At 36.3% G+C, this 21,426-nt stretch overlaps 1 protein-coding gene across 1 annotated transcript; it reads left to right on the forward strand.

Moving 5' to 3' along the window:
- Positions 1-20,499: 20,499 nt before the first annotated feature.
- On the forward strand, positions 20,500-20,853 carry LOC120354522. Its single transcript, XM_039441848.1, has one exon. It carries the CDS (start codon positions 20,500-20,502, stop codon positions 20,851-20,853), a length of 354 nt encoding a protein of 117 aa, XP_039297782.1.
- Positions 20,854-21,426: the final 573 nt, after the last annotated feature.

A 21,426-nucleotide genomic window follows, 5' to 3' on the forward strand; every position in this document is an offset into this window, starting at 1 on the left:
CACTTTCCTCTTTCCTTGCCGTATTACCATAAGGAAAGTATTGCTTTCCGAAAAAAATAAGGTGCCCCAATTTCCAAATTTCTATACGTTTCAAAGTCCTGAATCCAAAAAAGTGGGGTTTTAAACTAAAAATATAAAATGTATGAATTCAGGGCTACTTTCTTGTATTTATAAAATAGAATTATAGTACCCTTTAATATCCTTGTATTTGTATTAATTTGTATTCTTATTTTTTTATATTTTATCAATTTTAAAGGTTACTATAATTCTATTAATTTATAAAAAAATTATAATGAAATAAAACTAAAATAATTTAAATCATTTCATCCAAAAAAATAATAAATAAATAAATCATATGAGCAAATATTATCAAATATCAACTTGTTTATTTTTGCATTTAAACTTTAAAATGGCCAATTTATGCCGAAACTAGTTGTTAAAATGTTTTAAAGTTTTTGAATGTTTTAATTAAGAAGTGTACTTCATCTTTTTATTAATTTAAGTTTTTTTTACATTAAAAGCATGACTACCAATAGTGTTTAGCTGGGTTTACACCAAAGTTATTAACAACAAAATGTTAATAACTTAATCCTTATAGATTGAAAGGAACTTGACAAACACATATATGATCATCATTTGTATGATAAGTTATGTTTAATCTAATAAAATCTATAACGTTATAAAATCTATTTTATAGAACTATTTTAAAGTTTTTTTTTAAATAAAGGGTGCTTCAAGATTTTTATATTGTTTTTATTAATTTAAAAAGTAGCCTATGTGAATGAAGTGTTTTTTATAAGAAGAATTATTTTTTCATCTAAATACCGTAGATGTAATGATTATGATAGCTGATTAAAAAATACATGTGTCACAATAAACTAAATAAAAACGTCCATAAGAATAACATGTAAACTATGAAGAACTGTTGAGCCTATTTTTAAGGGTTTTAGAAAATCTTTTCATAATTGATGCTTGGAGGCGACAAGAAGGGCGTGTGCAAAATTTCAAGCTTTTAAGCCTAGTAATTTATGCTCTGGTCTGATCATGAGTCAGTCAGGACAAAGCATTTTATTTAATTGGTATGAGATTGAAACAATTCATGGAAACAAAAAGCTTCACTATTCACCTCTATAAACTAATAAAAAGTGGTTTACTCACCATATACTGTAAAACAAGATTCATCTCTTGAAAGTGAGAACAATCCTACCCTATTTATACCCTAATTCTACAACTATTCAGAGCAGCAAACCGACTATGTTCTATGAACCGTCTATCATCCTAGCTTCAGCCTCCTGTAAGGCTGTTTTCATGCCTTGATGATACCAGCAAGTGCTTCAGACTTGGATTCTGTATGAACTATTTTACTTTGGTAAATTCAATTTGAATTATCTTATCAGGTGACAGTCAACTTCAAATCAGGTGAAAATATTCAAGAAGTCCAATCGCCATATGATAATGAGTTTGATCATGAGGTTCTCTACCTGGGGATGAACAACTTGCCCTTGAGAGAGAGAAGCCAGTAACCATTGCAGAGCGAATGATCAAGCTGGTGAAGAAAATCCACCACAAGCCCAATAGTGCTCTAATCAATATGTGCATCATTCTGTCAAGGAGTGAAAACAGTTTCAAGATTGCCGGAAGTGATGAAGAAAGAATAGACTTCTGGAATGGCAAAGCAACCGCGACGAAAGTCATGTATCGACAATTGTGTAAAAGGTATTAGTTTAAAGCTTTCAATTTCAATAATTTAATCTATACCACTATAAAAATTAGATGGCGTCTGTCCGTTTGTCTGGGTGTTCGTCACGCTTAACTGATATATGACATTTTGCCCAAAGATGGTTTAAATAACTGATGACTGTCATTGGCCTATTTTCGTTAAGAAAATCCTTTAAAGGATAAGCCCTACGGTCCTTCAAAGTTTACATGTTATTCTTATGGAGGAAGTTTCTATTTTGTTTATTATGTCACATGTGTGTTTTCAACAAATCAGCTGTTGTAATGATTACATCTAACACCCTTTGGTAGTCATCATGTTAAACATCCACATGTTTACTTGAACAGGTGATTTTGGTAACATTGGTTTTAAAAGTAGCAAAATCAATGGACCCTCGCTAATATCTAAAGCCGGTCACTCACTATCCGGTAGACCGGACAGGTGTACCTGGTATATAAAAATACATGGTAAATTCATAATTCCCAGTCTTATAAAACAAGTCTAAAAAACTTGCAATGGGTGAGAGGTGGTTCATTTCAAAATTGTTCCATCTGATCTTTTTTGCAGTAAAGGTTAGAAATAAAATATAAAATCGGCCATTTTTTGTGTATTGGAATATGGGCTTAAATACACTCAACAACATTTTTCCATTTCTCAACCGAATTTGACTTATGATGATGCATAATTTTGGACCGCCATGAGGAGTCGAGAAGAATGAAGTGTTGTAAGATGAAATCTGATCATTGTGTCAAAAGTTATGAGTTTGAAATTTTGATCCTTGAGGCGCCTCTCCACTAGGAAATAATGAAATGAAGTGCATCTAAAGGATGATTCTCATAGAACATAATCTCATGAACTTATGTCATTGAAATCCATATGAGATAGAGCGCTCTACCTGATCTTAGATTGTAGAGCACAAAAATACTCCCAGAGGGATTTTGAATTACCTATACATCTAAATGGTAACAATCGGAAGCTATTGTTGATCAAAGACTAAAATTCATCAGAATTGATTTTTTCTTTCAATTTTACACATTTTGAAAAATCGTAACTCAGTACTCTCATTGGAGATAAAGTGTTCCGAATGATCTCATTTTATCTGTAAAAAGGCGAGAGCCAATTTTTCTGTCTGATTACTGGATTTGGCAGAAATAGCTGAAAACTGGAAAATAAACCGAAAATACTATGTTCTTGGGCCATTCTGTATCTAGCACAAGGAAATTGGTTCTGGACTTCTCTCATGTATCCAAATAATATATTAAAAAATCAGAACTACAATATTAATAGCAAGCACCAATGAATATAGTGACTGGACAACATTTCTGTATAACTCATTACTTTTGCTATTAAGTGGTATTCCTTTCATTCCAATCAATTGCAGATTTTGAAAATAATTTATTTTATTTTTCATTTCAGGCACCAAAATGTGTCTCAAAGGCCGCAAACACAGTTCATCGTATGTGTTGTTGCTCATTCTGCAAAGACAGTGAACATGCAATCACATAGTTTGACACTGTACACATCGTTTTACCATTAGTTCTGTCATGAATAATAATGCGTTTATGTAAATTACCAATTTATTGTTACTTTCGCAATTCTACATATGTTTTGAAAAAATAAAAGGTATTATGTACTTCATTGGATAATTATTTTATACTAGCTGGCCCGGCGAGCTTCGTAGCGCCAAATAGTTAATGCATCTCATGACAAACTTTAGCTGAATGCACACCTGAGGAGGCGCGATGCGGCATTTTGCATCCAGGTGCTTCTTGCATATTGGTTTGAATGGAAGCACACACACACACACACCACACACACACACACACACACACACACACACACACCACACACACACACACCACACACACACACACACACACACACACACACACACACACACACACACACACACACACACACACACACACACACACACACACACACACACACACACACACACACACACACACACACACACACACACACACACACACACACACACACACACCACACACACACACACACACACACAACACACACACACACACACACACACACACACACACACACACACACACCACACACACACACACACACACACACACACAACACACACACACACACACACACACACACACACACACACACACACACACACACACACACACACACACACACACACACACACACACACACACACACACACTGAATGGGGCATGGCTTGGAACGGTGTGATAAGGCAATCTCCATAAGATCATCACTTTGTATCACCAAGCCGCGTCTCCTCAGATCTTAAAATTAGCTTAGTGTACAGCTGGTAGATGATATTATTCATATTATTCCAATTATTAATTTTAATGGATTTCATTTGTATGTAGATCATTTTTCAACTGCAAAATAAATTATTTACTAAAAATCAATTGATTCTAAACACCAAGACAGTGTGGCCAGCTCACAAATCTTCTCCCATAAGGATTACATGTAAACTTTGAAGGACCGTAGGAAAGAGACCTGAAGTCGGATTATAAATATGTTAGGCCATAAACCTGGTCCTGAACATAACGAACACAACTAAAAAAATCATCAAATTCGGTGCACACATAAAAAAGTTATTGAATGTCAAAATTTGAGACTCAATTTTTATTCATATAGATTATGTCATTCTATCAATATTTTGCAGTTGCAGAAATTTCACAACCATTTATTTTGAATTATTTGAAATAAGTAGTTGTGATAATTTCTAGTCTTTCTATTTGATATGAATATCTGCATCTACCACCACAATATCACCTCCACTACTACACACAAAATGTCATCTGTCTCTGTCTTCTCGCTTTTTGAGCTGCAAATAATTTGATCAGTCTGGTGGCACGTAGCCAGGATTTGATTTTGGGTGGGGGAAACGAGATTTGATTGCCGTGGGGATTTAACAAGAACAAATCAACTTACGCCTAAAAAGTTGCTTCTCTCTTAACACTGGACAATCCTGGTGAAAATGTCTGGCAGGGCAGTGTCAGCATAGAGGGAGCTGGGTGAATCCTGGAGCTGGCTGTGTGGCATGGGGTGCTTGGGCTGCAGACATAGTCAGTACTGGAGGTTTGTTTCTGGGTAGGCTGTTGAGATCGTGTTTGAACTCATTGGCTAGTGAAATCAATCCCTTGCAGTTGGCTTGATGAGCTGCTCAGACTAAAGAGCACAGTTCATGGCTCAGCTGGCTGATAAGAAGTGCGTTGAGCTCCTCTTCATTTAGGTTGGTCTCTAGATGGTGTTGGAGTAGGAGCTTCTGGCATAGAAACTTCTCCACTGGTTGATTTGGTTTATGAGTGGTCCCATAAAATTCTGTGTGGGCTGCTGCGATCTTATGAGTACCAGAGAAGTGTGACTTGATTGGTCACAGAACTGCTCCCAGTCGCTGACAAATTCACCACACTCCTTCCACCAGTGAGTGGCCTCACCCTGCAACTGTGCTTTGAGAAGAGTCACCCAAATGAAGGTCGGTATCTGGTATCCTTGTAGTAGCTCAGTGCATTGCTTCATGAAGTTCACAGGGTCATTGTGGAGCTTCCCTCTGAAGATAGGTAGAAGGGTGGCTCTATTTGACAGTTGGCCAATGGTGAAGATCTGACCTCCTATCGGGAGTTGATGCATGGCATTGGTGTTTTTCACTGGGTGCTATTGTCTGCTGGTTGGACTGGCACTGTGGGAGGCTGGTGACAGGTCAGGTTTACCTTCAGGCTGTCTGGCTACTGGCGTGGATGCTGACTGACTTATCATGGTGTACCATTGCAAGGGCCAGCCTGCAAAGTCCTGGCTGGCATCTGAGTCCTGTGTGTCGCTTTCTGTTATGTTGAAAGTGATGGTGTATCCACATTGTACTCTGGTGGCTTGTGTTTCCACCATGTTGTGCATTGTTTTCTTGGGTGCCACTGGAAAGTATACTGTTTCCAGACAGTAGCTTTAGAGTTGAAAAGTGATGGTGGGTTACTGTAACTCTTTACAGTTTGATGCCAACATGTTGGGGACACCAACAATGTTATCCCTCATGGGTCATTAATGCCTGGCGGTGAGGGGTGTCACTGACTCTGAAAACGTGATTGTGTCCCCGAAGGGGCCGGTGGGGTTTGCTGTTATTAGTAGAGGTCAAGCAGGATGGTGGCGGCCCACTTCCATGCACTCCTAGGGTCCTGGCTGTCACCAGACGTGTAGGTCGTTTTGACTGGGCTGAGGTGTAGCGGCTGCAGTTGCCACTATTTGATGGGCATCTTAAGAGGCGAGAGGAGGTGGACTACCAGTCACTGCAGGTCTCGTTTGTCAGCTAGCAGGTCGTTGTCCCTGGCAGAGAGTCGTGCTGCAGCTTGGGGTCCTTGATGCCTCAGCAGAGGTAGGTTGGGTTAGGATGCTGATTGTTGAGGGCAACTCCTCAGCAACTAACATGCTCACTTCAGGAGGTGCCACAGGAGTCTCAAAGCTGCGAGACAATCCCTGTGGCTAGCGGTGGCAGTCTCAAAGTCAGCATTAGCCAAGAGACAATTGCTACAGCTGACAGCACCAGTCTCAAAGACAGCATTAGCTGTGAGACAATCGGTGCTGCGCCTTAGCTGGAGCTTGGAGAGCATTGTCCATGCCGGCCGCCGTTCTCCCTTCCACAACCTGCATTGGATCATCTTCCCTTACTGCTGCTGACAGCTCCTGGATGGCTTTCCTGTTGGACATCATGGCCACCGGACGTGGTAATGGAATGAGTAGGCAGGGTTCTCAGCAGGACTCACTATGGCTCCCTTGGTCTGGTCAAGCTGGTGACTGACTCTGAGACTGACTGACTGCGGGTGGAACAGGGTGAGTGACTCACCCTAATTGGCAGTGCCTTAGGCTGGTTTGACTGCTCAAAGCATTAACAGAGCTGAATATTTTTGGCTGCTCCTAGATAATAAAGCTTAAGTGAATTTGGCAATTTTTTTATATATAATATCAGATTCATAATATGAGATTGTTTTAAAATGTAGACTGTAGACTGTTTTAAATGTGACTCTGAGATGCTGGAATTGCCCCATTCTATAGTGGATTGAACCGGTTCCTCTCCTACCATTGGCCGAGCTTCTTCGGCCTATAGGAGGCCGGCTCCCACTGGAGTAGTTGCTGGTGCTGCCTAGCGGTGTAGACTGGAACTACTCAGTCTAACACTGGGGAGGATCCCCAATGCATCAACTGGTAGGGAGGTACTTAAAGCGAGCACGTGGTGATGTAGGTAATTTGACCAGAGGGGAGGTATCAAGTTTATAGTTGAAAACATTATACAAGTAATAACAAACAAACAAGTCATAACAAAGTCATAATAAGTTGAAACAATCATTTCTGAAATTCAATTGGAAAAAAATACTATTACATGATAATATTATTGCGCAATATCATTAAATACACATTCATTTGTTTCATCACTATTTATTCATTTTTGAGACACAATTTCTCAGGCTTAATATCAATTGATTTATTCATCAATTATCATCATATCAAGTAAGTAGTATGGTAGTGCCAAAACCATCGCTTTTTTCTTGAGATTTCCCCTTCCCTCTCCACTCCCCTGGCACCCATGGTGTGTACCCCCAACTTACCCGCTCCTGCTGCACCTCCCCACTCTTGCCGCACCACTCCCGCACCACCCCTCCCCTCAGAAGAAGCTTCTCTCTCTCACTCTCTCTCTCTCTCTTCAAGAAGAAGAAGAAGATGATGATGATGATGAAATAGAGTCATGCTCTATTTCATTTATAGCAGAGAGAGAGAGAGAGTCACACTCTATTTCAAGGAGTCAACTACTGCCAGATTTAAGTGAAACGAAAATCTCATCTTACTGTCAGATTTAACTGAAACATCTTACTATGTGTCTAACTGTCAGATTTTCACCAGTCTATCTCTCTATTAGATATACTAATTTGTTAATAGCTTGCTTTCCACCTGACAGTGAACTCTATTTATGTAATTGTCATCATGTCAACTACATATAGAATTTTTTGCTGTACAAGCCTGCTGGCATTATGTTTAAAGCGTTTCCCCAATCATAACTAATGCATATATAAATAGAATGAGCTAGCTTATCCAAATATTCACACATTAGTTATAAATCAGGCATATATCACTGATGGGATTTTACCATTCTTTCAAGAATATACAACCAGCAGTAACATTCAAATTCCATCTTTTGTTTTTAAAATTCTTTATGTTCTGAACGTTTAACTCATCCAAATATTCTTTTGGAAGAATAATAGTGAACTCAAAGTCATCTTCTGAATCAATATTGATTATATCGATATAGATTAAATTCTCATCACCAAATCTTACATTCTTAACATAGAACCAATCAAACTGAAAAACATCTTGTAATGCTTAAATGTGATATATTTCTAATGAAAGCCTATCAAAAGATGACATATCAAAGTTTGTCATTGCTCTGTTGATGCTTTGACTTATCACTCACGACTATGTGGCAATAAAATACTGCTCTTACACCAGATGGGTTTATCCTCTTGTGTAATCTTATAAAAATTCAGAATGGGCAGCTTGCTCATGTTGAGAGAGTGAGATATACAAACAGAACAAACTGTTTGTATGTACTATTCAAGTCTCTTGTTCAGTCACTAATGAAGCATTTCTAGGTCACACACACACACATACATGCACTCACCCATTCAACTTCCAGACATGTACCAGACAGTTCTTCTCTTCCACTCTCTTATCATTCTAACAATGTCCCTCACACTTCTGTATGACTAAATGGAAAATGAAAGAGCGAGCATTCAATTCAAGTTGTTTTATTTTAAAAACACTCAATGTGAAGAATATTGCAATGATTATATCATGATTATTTATATTAGATTATTATGTTGTAATGCTCCTAAATTTTTTGCTTTTTCTAAATGTTTTTCCAAATAAATAGTGATGAAAAGTTAAATAGTGTTTATTTCAATTTCTAACAATTTACAACAGATGTGAATAGATAATTATGCAAAGTACATTATTTGCAACATGTGATCTTACTCTAATTATTTACAACATATGATCTTACTCTAACTATGCTATGTAAATTATTATTTACAACACAAATATTACTCTAATATGTTCTCAAGTCTTATGAAGGATGGTTGAGAGAAACCAAGCCACTTAACAAGGAGTTTATTGTTATCCTGTCTCAATATTTTTTCTATCAAATAAACTTCTCTTTCCAATTCATTCAATTCTGTTTTTAATTTCATGTTCGTAAAACCTACCCTGCATTATCTCAGCACTAAGATCTTGTAATGTAAGTGATAGGTCTTGTGGGATATATGCTCACAATTTGGAAATATTTGGGTGACCAATTCATTAGATATTTTTCATCAAATATCTGTTTCTTTTTAGAAATTCTCACAATATCACCTAGCTTAAATTTTGGTTTCAACACTTTTAATTTAAATTGTCTATTAAAGGCAGAGTATATTGATTCTAAAATGCATTTACAATGCATTGCAATGGAACTGTGTACTGTTTTGTTATAATCATCTACAATATTTTGCAAGTTATTAAGCCAGTTTTTACTCCTGCGTTCAGTTAAAGATTGATATATTTTGATTTGATTGTATGATTAAATCTCTCAGTGATACTAGCCTTCTTATCAGTAAAAAAAGAATAATGCTTGATATTATACTTATCTAACAAATCTTTCACATGCTTATTGTAATACTCAAATCCCCCATCTGTCTGGAAAAAACACATATGTTTATTCTTACGAATAATGGGTTCGAGAGCATTATAAAAACTTCGTGCAGTCTTATTCTCTGAAGGTACACAATAAGTGTACTTAGTAAAAACAATTAATAACAACTGAAATATAATGATATCCCTTATTAAATTTAGATAAGCTACCCATCTCAATAAGATCAGATTGAAATAAATCGTTCTCATTCTTCAACTCATATCTGCATGTGGGGTAATTTACACATGCAGCAGAGTGAAGCTCTGCTGCTAATTTTGCTCTAGTATTACTCATTCTCCTTTGTGTGAAGACACAGTTAAAACAGAATTCAATGTGTTGGTCACTACACTGTTACACATACTGATCTGTGCAATCAGCTTGTGTTTGCTACTCTGTAGTTATTATTATTAGCATATGGCTTTGAATGGTGGAGAGACCCAAGTGTAGTTCCACCTCGCCCTATGTAGTCCAAAGTTCCCTAATTGGAAACCGGACACTAAAGTTATAGTGAGCATAATACTTTGAATTTACACTTTTCACTTTGGAGTAAAGTTTATTTTGATGTTAAAAAGTTGCTAATCTGTAGTGACCGAATGGTAAAGAATTGATTTGTTCTCTGCAATAAAGCACTGATCATCGAGTGGATTTAGACACACTTTAGCAGATTCAATTTGGTACATGTTATGATTGAACGATCTCATCATATTACATTTTTATATATGTTGATACCATTCAATCAAACATTTCTTATAGAAGTAAAAACTGAGTTTTCTATTTTTCACATGACTCTTCACACCCTTTGCTACACATTCATTTATAGTTTCAGACTTCTCATTATTTACAAGAAATGAATACATCTTAGCCCTAAGCCCAATAAAGGATATTATGGGATTAGATGCTGTTTCATCTTTAAATTTTCCTACAACCTTATTCCTCTCATTGGAAAAGCATTTGTGCTCAGCTGGGTAGTTTGAAGTGTCAAACAGTTCCAAGTTATCTCATCAGCTGGTACACATTAGGTGTTTCAAGCGAAAGAAGGAAACTATCTATCAGTCATACAAAGCTGGATGTGTTGCCATGGTATGATTTTTTGCAATTTACAGTAGAAAAAATCATACATGTGCAGTTTACTCAAGTCTAGGATACAGAAACCTGAATAGATGGGCTTATTCATTTTCACTTTCAGCTCCAACTTGCGCGAGAAAACCACAATCACATCTGAACTTATTATCTGCCAGCATTTACATAATGGATTTGAAATGTACTTTTCCAGATGCTTTGCATCTGTAATAATTTGAACATTACAATGCTCATGAACATTTTGCAGAGTTTTCCCATTTATCATATTTACATAGATTTGAAAAAATAGATTTCAAATTTATTTTTTGAGGCTTGCCTATTATGGGTATTGAACTCAATGTAGTTCCTCAACCAAGGTGATTGGGAAAAGCTAATCATGCGATGTACATTTGTTAATTGTAAACCAAGTAGAAGGTATAGCTTCAAATTCAGGAAATGAACAATGTACCCCTCTCGATCAAAGAGCATGTTCAAGAGTTTTTTAGTAAGATCGAGTTTGACCCCTCTCATTGGTTTGGTACTCAGAGAATAATTCGCTAGGTGGGACTTGGTGAAGTGGGGCAAGGGGGAAATTTGAGTGCATATCATGCAACTCCTTGGGGTACTTGAGATCACATTCTATAACATTACCCCTTTCAGAATCACTCTCCAAAAATTCAAAGTCGAGCGCTCAGATTTCTTCCTCTGAGAGGAATTTGAAATTTCCATACAGTAAGAATTGACCATCATAGAATGGGAATAAAGACTGTAAGCATCAATATAAATAATATAGTTACTTGGTTTTGTGGGGTCATATGTCTCAGGGATGTGTTTGTTATTGGCTTTGCAATAACGCTTGCCAAAAAACAAAACACCACCGCACATTCCTGATTCAAACATTAGATGAATATTGGGATGACTGATCAACTCAAGTTCAACCTTGGTGTACTTTAACATACAATTCCAAGTGAAATGAGTGAGTGAAAGAAAATGAGTCACATTGAGGCTGTATGAACTAAAAAGCATTGACCTCATTTCTTCGAAAACTTCAACTAATAGCATGATGTCTAGGCACAGATAGAAATCATGATTATTCGCTGAGAGATTTCAACTTGAATGTTGACAACACTCTTTGAGTATGCTCATATTCTTTGGGGAAGAGGGGTGTATCATTTAGGTCATCATAAAAACATTCTATTGGTGGGAGAGGAGTCTCTGTGAATTTTTCAGGAGAAGATACGTATGAATAAGGATATATACCTTTTTGTAACAGGAGATGCTTATGTTCGATCTTGGGATTGTTAAATACTGGAAACAGACGTTTGAACTTCAATTCCATATCTGTACTATATACCAAGCTGTGCACTGATACTTCCAAGGATTCATTCATAAATTTATATGAATCTAAAAACTTAATTTGAAAGATCTTGAACCTGATTAAGGGCTTGTATGAGGGGTACAAATGTCAGATAATTCATGATGGAGTATTGTCAAACTCAATCAGCATAACATCTGGTGTAAAGCAGGGATGCATTCTGTCACCTATCCTCTTTGTTACTGTGTTGGACATGGTCATGAAAATGTCACTGAGTGGGAGGAGAAGAGGCATTCAGTGGGGGATGCAGAACAGACTCGAAGACCTGGATTTTGCAGATGACCTTTGTCTTCTAGCACAGAGACACAGTGACATGAGGGAGAAACTGAGGGCATTAAATGAGATTGCTAGGAAAGTAGGCCTGAAGATAAATGAGGCAAAAACAAAAGAGATGGTGCTCAATGTCCATGGTGGGGAGAGCTTTGAAATAAATGGGAAGAGAATAGAGAGGGTGGACTCATTTGCTTATTTGGGCAGCATTGTAAATCTGGAAGGGGGTGCCAAGGATGATGTCAAAACTCGCATTAGAAAAGCAAATGGAGCCTTTTCACAGCTGTATACAGTATGGAGGAACAATAACATTTCAAAACAGACCAAGATACGAATTTTCAATTCAAATGTAAAGTCAGTCCACCTTTACGGGTGCGAGACGTGGAAGGTTACAGCTGAAATCAGTAAAAGACTCCAGGTCTTCATCAACCGGTGCTTGCGAAGGATTGAACGTGTTTGGTGGCCAAATATAATTTCAAATGAGGAGCTCTGGCACAATAAAGGACAGACGCCCATAGACATTGAGATCAGAAAGAGGAAATGGAGGTGGATAGGCCATACTTTGAGGAAAAGAGAGGGAGCAATTGAAAAGGATGCCTTGCAGTGGAATCCCCAGGGAAAGAGAAAAAGAGGAAGGCCAAGGATTTCATGGAGGCGAACAATAGACAGCGAGCTTGGGAAGGTGAAGAAGACATGGCGAGAGGTGAAAAGAATGGCGGAGGATAGAGATGGATGGCGGTTATTCGTGGATGCCCTATGCTCCAACCGGAGTTACAGGAATTAAGTCAAGTAAGTCAAGTAAGTCCCTGTTTACTGATTTGTTTGATCTATGAAAACATAAATTACAAACATGTACTTGATCAGCAGTTTTCAAAAGGTGAGAAAGAAGTTGCGATAAACCGTTTTTCCCGTTCACGGTGTTAATTAAACAAAAATGTGTTTTTCCTGCATCGCCTATCAACATTAAAAGATTAATTTGGTATTTATGCGTGTGAAATATGCTTGTATGATAGGGGAAAAACTTTTTGTTGTCATATGCAATAGCATGTATTGCAATATCTGTATTTAGAATTTCAAATTTTTTATGTCACAATCAGTGGTGGGGAAATTAACTCCATGAGTGTTCAGCCTGTGAGCAAATTTGCTCAAATATTTCACAGTTGAGTGCCATTTATTTGGTTTCTGATGGGAATAGGCTAGAACACTCCATAGAAAACACTTCTTATCAGAAAGATTTTTGATGTTGATAACACATGTATTATTTTTGATAAACTGTTGTGTTTGAATAAAATTGCTTGTGTATATTGGATTATATCCAATCACGTTCACATCAAGCGAGTCAATCTTCTTCAACACCCACCCACTACCAAATCAAACAAAGTTATCGAACGAACTTAAAATTTTCCCAACTGCTAACATGAAATGTTTGTTCAATTATTGGTCATAGTTCTCCAAGACATTCATGCGTATGGCCGAGTAACTATGCAGATTCACCAGAGATGAAACAGCTTCACTCTCCTCAGATTCTAAAACTACCATTCTAACAATAACACATTTAGAACAATGAACCATTTCACATTACCTTCGAAACGTTCAAAGTGCTCTCCAATTATCTCAAAAACACCCGGTTTTGGGCGTTTGAGTACGGATACAATGCCTGTCTCATTGTTTTCAAAGGTAATTTGATGGCGAATTGCACGAGAATTTACAGCCCATGCTCTGCATTCACTGCCTCGGTTCATCTTTGCTGCTGCTGCTGGTGGTAACGCTGAAAACAAATAAAGAATAAATCAGTATGACATAGAATTTGAGATTGGAGACAACAAGAAAAACATTGATCTAAAATCAGTTGTGATTTGACAAGGTGCAAGTACAGTGCAAAAATGTTATCTCAGGATCAGATTTTCATGCACAAGCGATTGAGGTTATTAACATTTGATAATCGTTGGAAATTAGAATTGAGTCTGTTTCACCTCAGAATATGACTAAACAGGGTTTTAAATTTGTGTGTGCACCTGACGTTATTCAATGTGTGTTTTGTTCAATATATTTAGAAAATTGGTTGCATACAGATGATCCTAGTAAGGAACATGATCGATGCAGCCCGAATTGTGGATGGCATGAACAAGATAATATTTTGTGCAAAGAGGAGAATTTTGATAATAATATTTTATGTCAATATGATGAACGAATTTTAACTTTCCATTGTCCAGAACCATTGAAGCTCTCAGTATATATTGAAAAGGTGATACATGTTCCATTTTGTATATATAACAAGATTAGCTATGATGGAAAAGAAAAGGTGAATGTTGAACAAGGTGTGAGAAAACAAGCTGGATATTGTACAATATGCACTCTGTTGTGGAAGTAATTCCTAATCAGGAACCAGATGTTATTAGTTTTCCAGGAATAAATGCGTTGTAGTATTGATTTATTAGGAAAAAAGTAAGTCCTGAAAAATCCTGATCAGAAAAATAAGAGAGAAAAGTAAAAATTCCAACATACTTACATGCGATGAACGGTGTGACGCTGTCAGCTATAGGTGTCTCTCCGGTTAGGCTCCAACTCTCAGGCGTACTACTTGTTCTTCACACGTCTTTCCTCCTCGAAGACTGGAGTGATTATGCAGTACTCTACACTCCACACTCGAACTCTGTGAAATCAATGAGCTTAATGAAAAATCACAATAATATTGAGAAGAAATTTAGCATCTCAACATAGTTATGAGATGCTAATTGAAAATCAATGAGAAGATTTGATATTACATTGTACATATCGCTCTCACATTCAAAATCTTGTTATTCAAAAATATTACATCTCTGCTTAGGTGAGACTAATTGAGAAATTTTATATTGCTGCGATGACAGAAAACAACAATTTTTAAATTTAATACTTACAAGCATAATCTAACAGAGGATGAGTTTTGGTGAGGTGTGAGAGATTTGATATCTTGTTATCTCTGATTGCACTTTGGTGTATGTGTCAAAATGCAGTTGAGTCTCAAGGATGTGGCAAACTTCTGTCTGTAGTAGATGCACCAAAATGCACTATCTCACTTGACCTAAAACAGAGAGAGAAACGAAGGAGTATATGAGTAACACTCATTGGATTCAACAGATACATTCATGCATCAGTTCGAGTATACTTCACAGTCATCAACATGAATGCATCACCATCCAACAATCCATCATCATCAACCACTACACAGAGACATCCATGGCAAAGGCTGCATCAGTCAACCTCGGGAGCTACAACCCATCATCAAGTTGAATTGGAGAGGGCTGCATCTCCTGAATTCATTATTCCTGACACTCCACCAACGAACTTTCCTCATCCAGATTCGGCTCTGCAGAGAATCCCCCTGAACAACATCACCAACCACCAGCGTTACAGCATGAAGAGGAAGCTCCTTGAGGAGGAGGAGGTTAGCGGGGAGGAGGAGGAGGTTAGTGGGGAGGAGGAGGAGGTGGATAGTATTCTCACTCAGTCAAAGGTTAGTTAGTTATTTCAAATATTGACTTGTAATGTGAACAGATAATCTAAATCTTTATAAAAAACTATTATTTGATGCAATTGTTTGATGGAATTATAATTTGATAAATCTCTTTACTATACTACTTTTCATTAGATAAAATCTGTTCACATAACAAGAGTTCACATTGTGCTATTGAATTATTTGAATTGATTAGAAGTTCAGTTAAAAATTGAATAAGATGTATATTTTGAATTCAGGAATATGAAGATGATTACATTGAAATTGAAAATCATGCATATTATTTGAATTGATTAGAGTTCAGATAAAGATTAAATAAGATGTATATTTTGAATTCACGAATATTATGATGATTACATTGAAATTGAACTGATCATGCATAACATTTGAATTGATTAGAGCTCAGTTAAAAATTTAATAAGATGTATATTTTTAATTCACAAATATTATGATGATAACATTGAACTGATCATGCATATTATTTGAATATTGTGCTATGAAATTATTTGAACTAATGCATGCATACTATTTTTGCTATTAAAAAGTAGAATATAACTCTCAAATTGAAGTGATCAGTGATGTGCTAGGAAAATTACTGATTCTTTTAGTATAATAACTTGATTCAGTTAATAGTTATTTGTTGCAATGCACATTACAAGAGCATGCTTATTAATTTGATGTATGCATTTGATGAATAACTGTTTGAGTCTGTAGTATGATGCAAGAAATATTATCTATTCAAATAATCAGTTATTACTCACTTTGAGATTCTGTAGAGAATGTGTTGCTAATCTGTCAATATCAACTTGATAATCTGAAACAAATTATAATAAGTTAATAATCATAGATTTTTATTTAACAGAAATGTGTGAGGAGTGAGCTTTCATCATCATCATCATCATCATCATCATCATCATCATCAGCGATCCCACTTTTAAGAGAAGTAGCTGAGGAGGAGTGGAAGGATAAAGATGATGACTTTATCTCACTGATCAATCACCCGAGTCCAAAACCTTGGACACCTCTGCGTGAATTAGAAGAACATCTCCCACATACCATCCTTGCCGTGGGTGATGAAACAAATTCGCACTGACGCCGAATTATACAAAAAATAAAATTAGCATCCATGAACAAAATAACAGAGATATATCTCCCCCAGAGATTCTCTTCTATCATAGGAGCATCGAAAGTTGCTAGATTCAACTAAACATGTGCATTGTGGTAAAGCATATCACATCAACCTGGACTGACATTAAGATTGTTAAAGCTTAGAGTTTTAACAATCTTAATGTCATAGCATGTTTCTATGATATGCTTTACATGTAGTTTCTTGTAAATATATTGTTGTAGTACTAGTATTATTAGTGAATAAATTGTGAATATTTTTGTAAAAAATTGTTTTTAATTCTTACCTGCTTGTTGTGTCAAAGAAGGAGATGATGAAGTAGAAGAAAAAGAATAGTACACTGTTCACACAAGGGTTATAAAGATCTCACACACATTGAAGCTCAATTTTATTTATAGAAGTGTGCAGTGCAGTATGTGGATACGAGTTCATTCAGATAGTTTCTTGTCACATTTTACCAGTACATAGAGTCAACTGCAAATATGGTTGATTGTTATAGCTTTTCAAAGTTCAAGAGACATTCTCATCTCTTGATGTCAATTTCATTAAATGAATTTTATCTGATTGCAAAGAATATTAAATTTTTGACAGGTGATGAGGTGAATGATCTTGCATTAACAAAAACAGAAAATCTCCACTTTCCAATTTTATCTGAAATTTTTGAATTACTCAATATACTAGAAACTGAACATTTACATTATGGTTGTTCAAATAATGATGAATCATTAGCTATTGTTAATAATTCTAATAATATCTGGAAATGTTTATATGACATTGTGGGCATGACTGCTTCTTTATCATCATAATCATCTTCTTCTTCTTCTTCATATATATATATATAATATATATATATATATATATATATAATATATATATATATATAGTGTGTGTGTGTGTGTGAGAGAGAGAGAGAGTGAGAGAGCTTCATCATCATCATCATCATCTGAGGGGAGGGGTAGGTGCGGAAGGGGTGGGGTGGTGCGGCAGGAGCTGAGGTGGTGCGGAAGATGCGGGGCGGTGGGGTGAGCACACCATGGGTGCGTGGTGAGGGGAGAGGGGGGATATCTCGAGAAAAAAGCGATGGTTTCGGCACTACCATACTACTCAAGTAAATTTATTAAAACCTTTTTAAGAATGATTGTTACAATTTAAATCTATAACTATAATTAATTAATTAATTGATTATGTATAATTGATTGTAAAGTGAAGATAAAATATAAAAAGGAGAATGAACCTCATAAAACATTCCAAAAGTCACTTGAAATACATAGGCTATAACTATAAAAATATTCAATTCACTTCCAGTAACAAGAAAAATAATGCAATGACAGTCATTGACTGTATAAAAATGTATAAGTAAAAAATGGTTCAATATGATAATTTTGAGGAATGCCTCAATTCCTGAAAAATTTATAATTCTTGACCGAAGCCCTTTAAATTTTCAGCTCAAATCATTATCTATGTTCTAACTATGTATATTTGTATGTATGTATAATCAGAACTATGTTCTTTGTTCTTACATTGTGACTTAGCACTAGCATAAATTTTTCTAGGATCATTCTGTACCAGCATCACCAGTTTGAAGTATTTATAGTCAGTATTTTCTAGTGAAGAAAGGCACTAAGTAAAGATGTGACATTTATGAAAAAAAAACAAGTTTGACTCCAATTTTTTTCAATATTTGCTCTTATAACTTTTTTAAAATCGATAGGAAAAATTCATGCTGATTATGAGCTTAAAGAGCATTAAATTCTCTACAGTTTGATGAATAATTTCACACTTTTACACATTTCCCTACAACTTTTGCAGCAGTTTCATAAGGACACATCAAGAAATGAGGTTCCGTAAGGTCAAGTTCTGTAGCCTACACTTGTGGCAAAAACCATTATTTATTACGATTGAGATTCTAAGAGAACCTCTTTATTCAGTAATTGGAGACATTTTGTAAAAAGATGTTGTTACAGTCAAAACATTGAAGCCACATACATCATTAATATATATTTTTTATATCATAGCAATAGTGGAATATGAGGACATTATACAATTCATAAGAAAGCATTAAACTGAGACTCAGTGCCGGTTGAATTTTAATCATGATTCCACGAGATCCAATCAGAAAGCAGTCTTTTCAAAAAAGCCTTCTCTGATTGGTTCTTGTAAAACATTAATCACGGTTAAAATTTAACCGGCTTTTGTGCAACTGGGCCTCAATGTTTTAGACTATATTAAAGCAGTTTTCAATTATGATTTTTCCCATTTAGGGTTCTATTGAAGATAGGAAGAAAATTATAAGTATGAATTTGGAATAAATGAAGTATATTAATCTACTGATTTCCCTGACAATTTCAATAGAGTTGTGAAGGATGGAATTTCAAAGTCATTTCAAATGAAAAATATAATAGTAGTATCAAGTGAACTGGCTCAGGTCTGGTGTCATGATGTGTACATGCATGATAAACAAATTGTTTATCCCAGCTAGTTCAGGCAATGAATGCTCAAAAGATACCCTCTTAGCTCTGTGAACAGTAGACCTCACGCAGTATTCTCATCCACAAGTACCTGATTGAAACTATATAGCCCAGTCAACGAAGTGTTATAGAGGGAAAAGTTTGGAAGACAATTTTTGAACCCGTAGTTTTGCTCAGGGTAGTAAGGAGGTAAACATATCAGAAGTCCCCACCCCTAACTCTTGTGCTAAGGGGGCAGGGGTGGTTCAAAGGTACCATTTTTTGGTTTCTCGCATTAACACGAAAACTATGTACCTTACGGTCATAACTGTTACATACAAAATTGAAGCTTACATAATTTTCTGCAATATTTATTGCACAACTTTTTCTATATCCTCTAGTTTTCGAGATATCCGCTCTTAAAGAAGTGACATTTATGAAAAAAAAAACAAGTTTGACTCCAATTTTTTTCAATATTTGCTCTTATAACTTTTTTAAAATCGATAGGAAAAATTCATGCTGATTATGAGCTTATAAAGCATTAAATTCTCTACAGTTTGATGAATAATTTCACACTTTTACACATTTCCCTACCACTTTTGCAGCAGTTTAGTGTTGAGTGTGAAAACTTCAGTTTAGCAACAATAAGCCAATTGACAAAGGAATTAGGAAGGAATGTTTTGAACACAGTTTATGAGTTTGCAGCTTTGTTGAGACTAGTAAAGTTAGGAGGAGAACATATCAAAAGTCCCAATTCCTAACTCATGTGCTAAGGCGATGAGGGTGGTTTGAGAGTTGAATTTTTCAGCATTTTGCTTCCATGCTTATATTTTGAGAACAATACATTCAGCCGACATAACTAACTATTCAAAAATGAAGATTGATAAATTCTCTACACTTTTTGTTCAGTAGAATTTTGTGATACCTCCTGTGGGTTGGGGGAGCTCTGAGTTGACCACCTGACTCAGCAATTTGCCACACCAGAATACGCCCACAGTATCCCGGCTTGTCATAGGAGGCGACTAACGGGACCCCTTTCCAAAGCTCTTCTTCCCTCCCCTTATTCTCTTCTATATGCTTTGGAACTTTCAAATTTCTAGAATTGCACTATTTCCATTGACTCAGTTTTGTGTCATTCTTACTTTACTCTTCCTGTCGGCCTCCCTTGGCCATATTCTTCTGCTTTTCCTTTTCCTTTTCTGGTCCTTCAAGTTGGGGGTTGGTCGTAGAACTTAAGACTCTAGACTGTAAAAAACAGATTTTAAAGAAGCCAAACGGCGATCCTTAGAATGACAGGTCCTGATGCAACAAATATTCCTGGAGGTAAAACAGTCCCCTATTCAGATGTCCAGGTGGGGACAGTATTAGAAGATGGCATTGTGAGATGCGCAGGGAGGGCAAAGAAGGCAGCAAAAAAATATCTGAAGCTGGCAACCTGGAATGTTCAGGCTGTGCTTAGACCACGTAAAATGATGGAAATTGCAGAGGAAATGACTAAACTTGACTTGGATATCATGGCTCTGCAAGAGATTAGATGGCAGGGCCAAGGCAGAATAGACAAAAAGAACTTTACAATGTACCATAGTGGACCGGAAACTAGAACAGGACTGTTCGGAATGGGCTTCATGATAAACAAAAACTGAAATAGCACATTTTAGCATTCAACCCTGTATCTGATAGAATTTGTAAATTGAGAATCAAATGTCGCCTCAGAAACATCACAATAATATCTGTACATGCACCCACTGAAGAATAAAGTAATGATGATAAGGAAGAGTTCTATGACATCCTGAAGAAAACTGTAGAAGAGTCTCCAAAATATGATATGGAACTGATATTAGGAGACTTCAATGCTAAAGTTGGCCTAGAAACTTTTATGGCGGATGTGGCCAGAAAATTTTCATTAGATGAGGAAACAAGTGATAATGGCAGAATGTTGGGACAGTTTGCAGCCTCCTGTAATATGATCATTGAAAGTATTTGCTTCAAACACAAAAATATTCACCTTGGAACTTGGTCTGTACCGGGAAGTGATCAGGTAAATCAGATTGACCATGTACTAGTTGATAAAAGACATGCATCATAGGTTATTGATGTTAGAACACTAAGAGGACCAAATTGTGAGACAGACCACTTGCTGGTTAGAGTGAAGTTGAGAGAAAGACTGTCTAACAAAGATGTCAGAAAGAAAGAAGAAGCCAATGGAATTCTGAAAA

Source organism: Nilaparvata lugens, chromosome X (genome assembly GCF_014356525.2).
Source record: "Nilaparvata lugens isolate BPH chromosome X, ASM1435652v1, whole genome shotgun sequence".
NCBI lineage: Eukaryota > Metazoa > Arthropoda > Insecta > Hemiptera > Delphacidae > Nilaparvata > Nilaparvata lugens.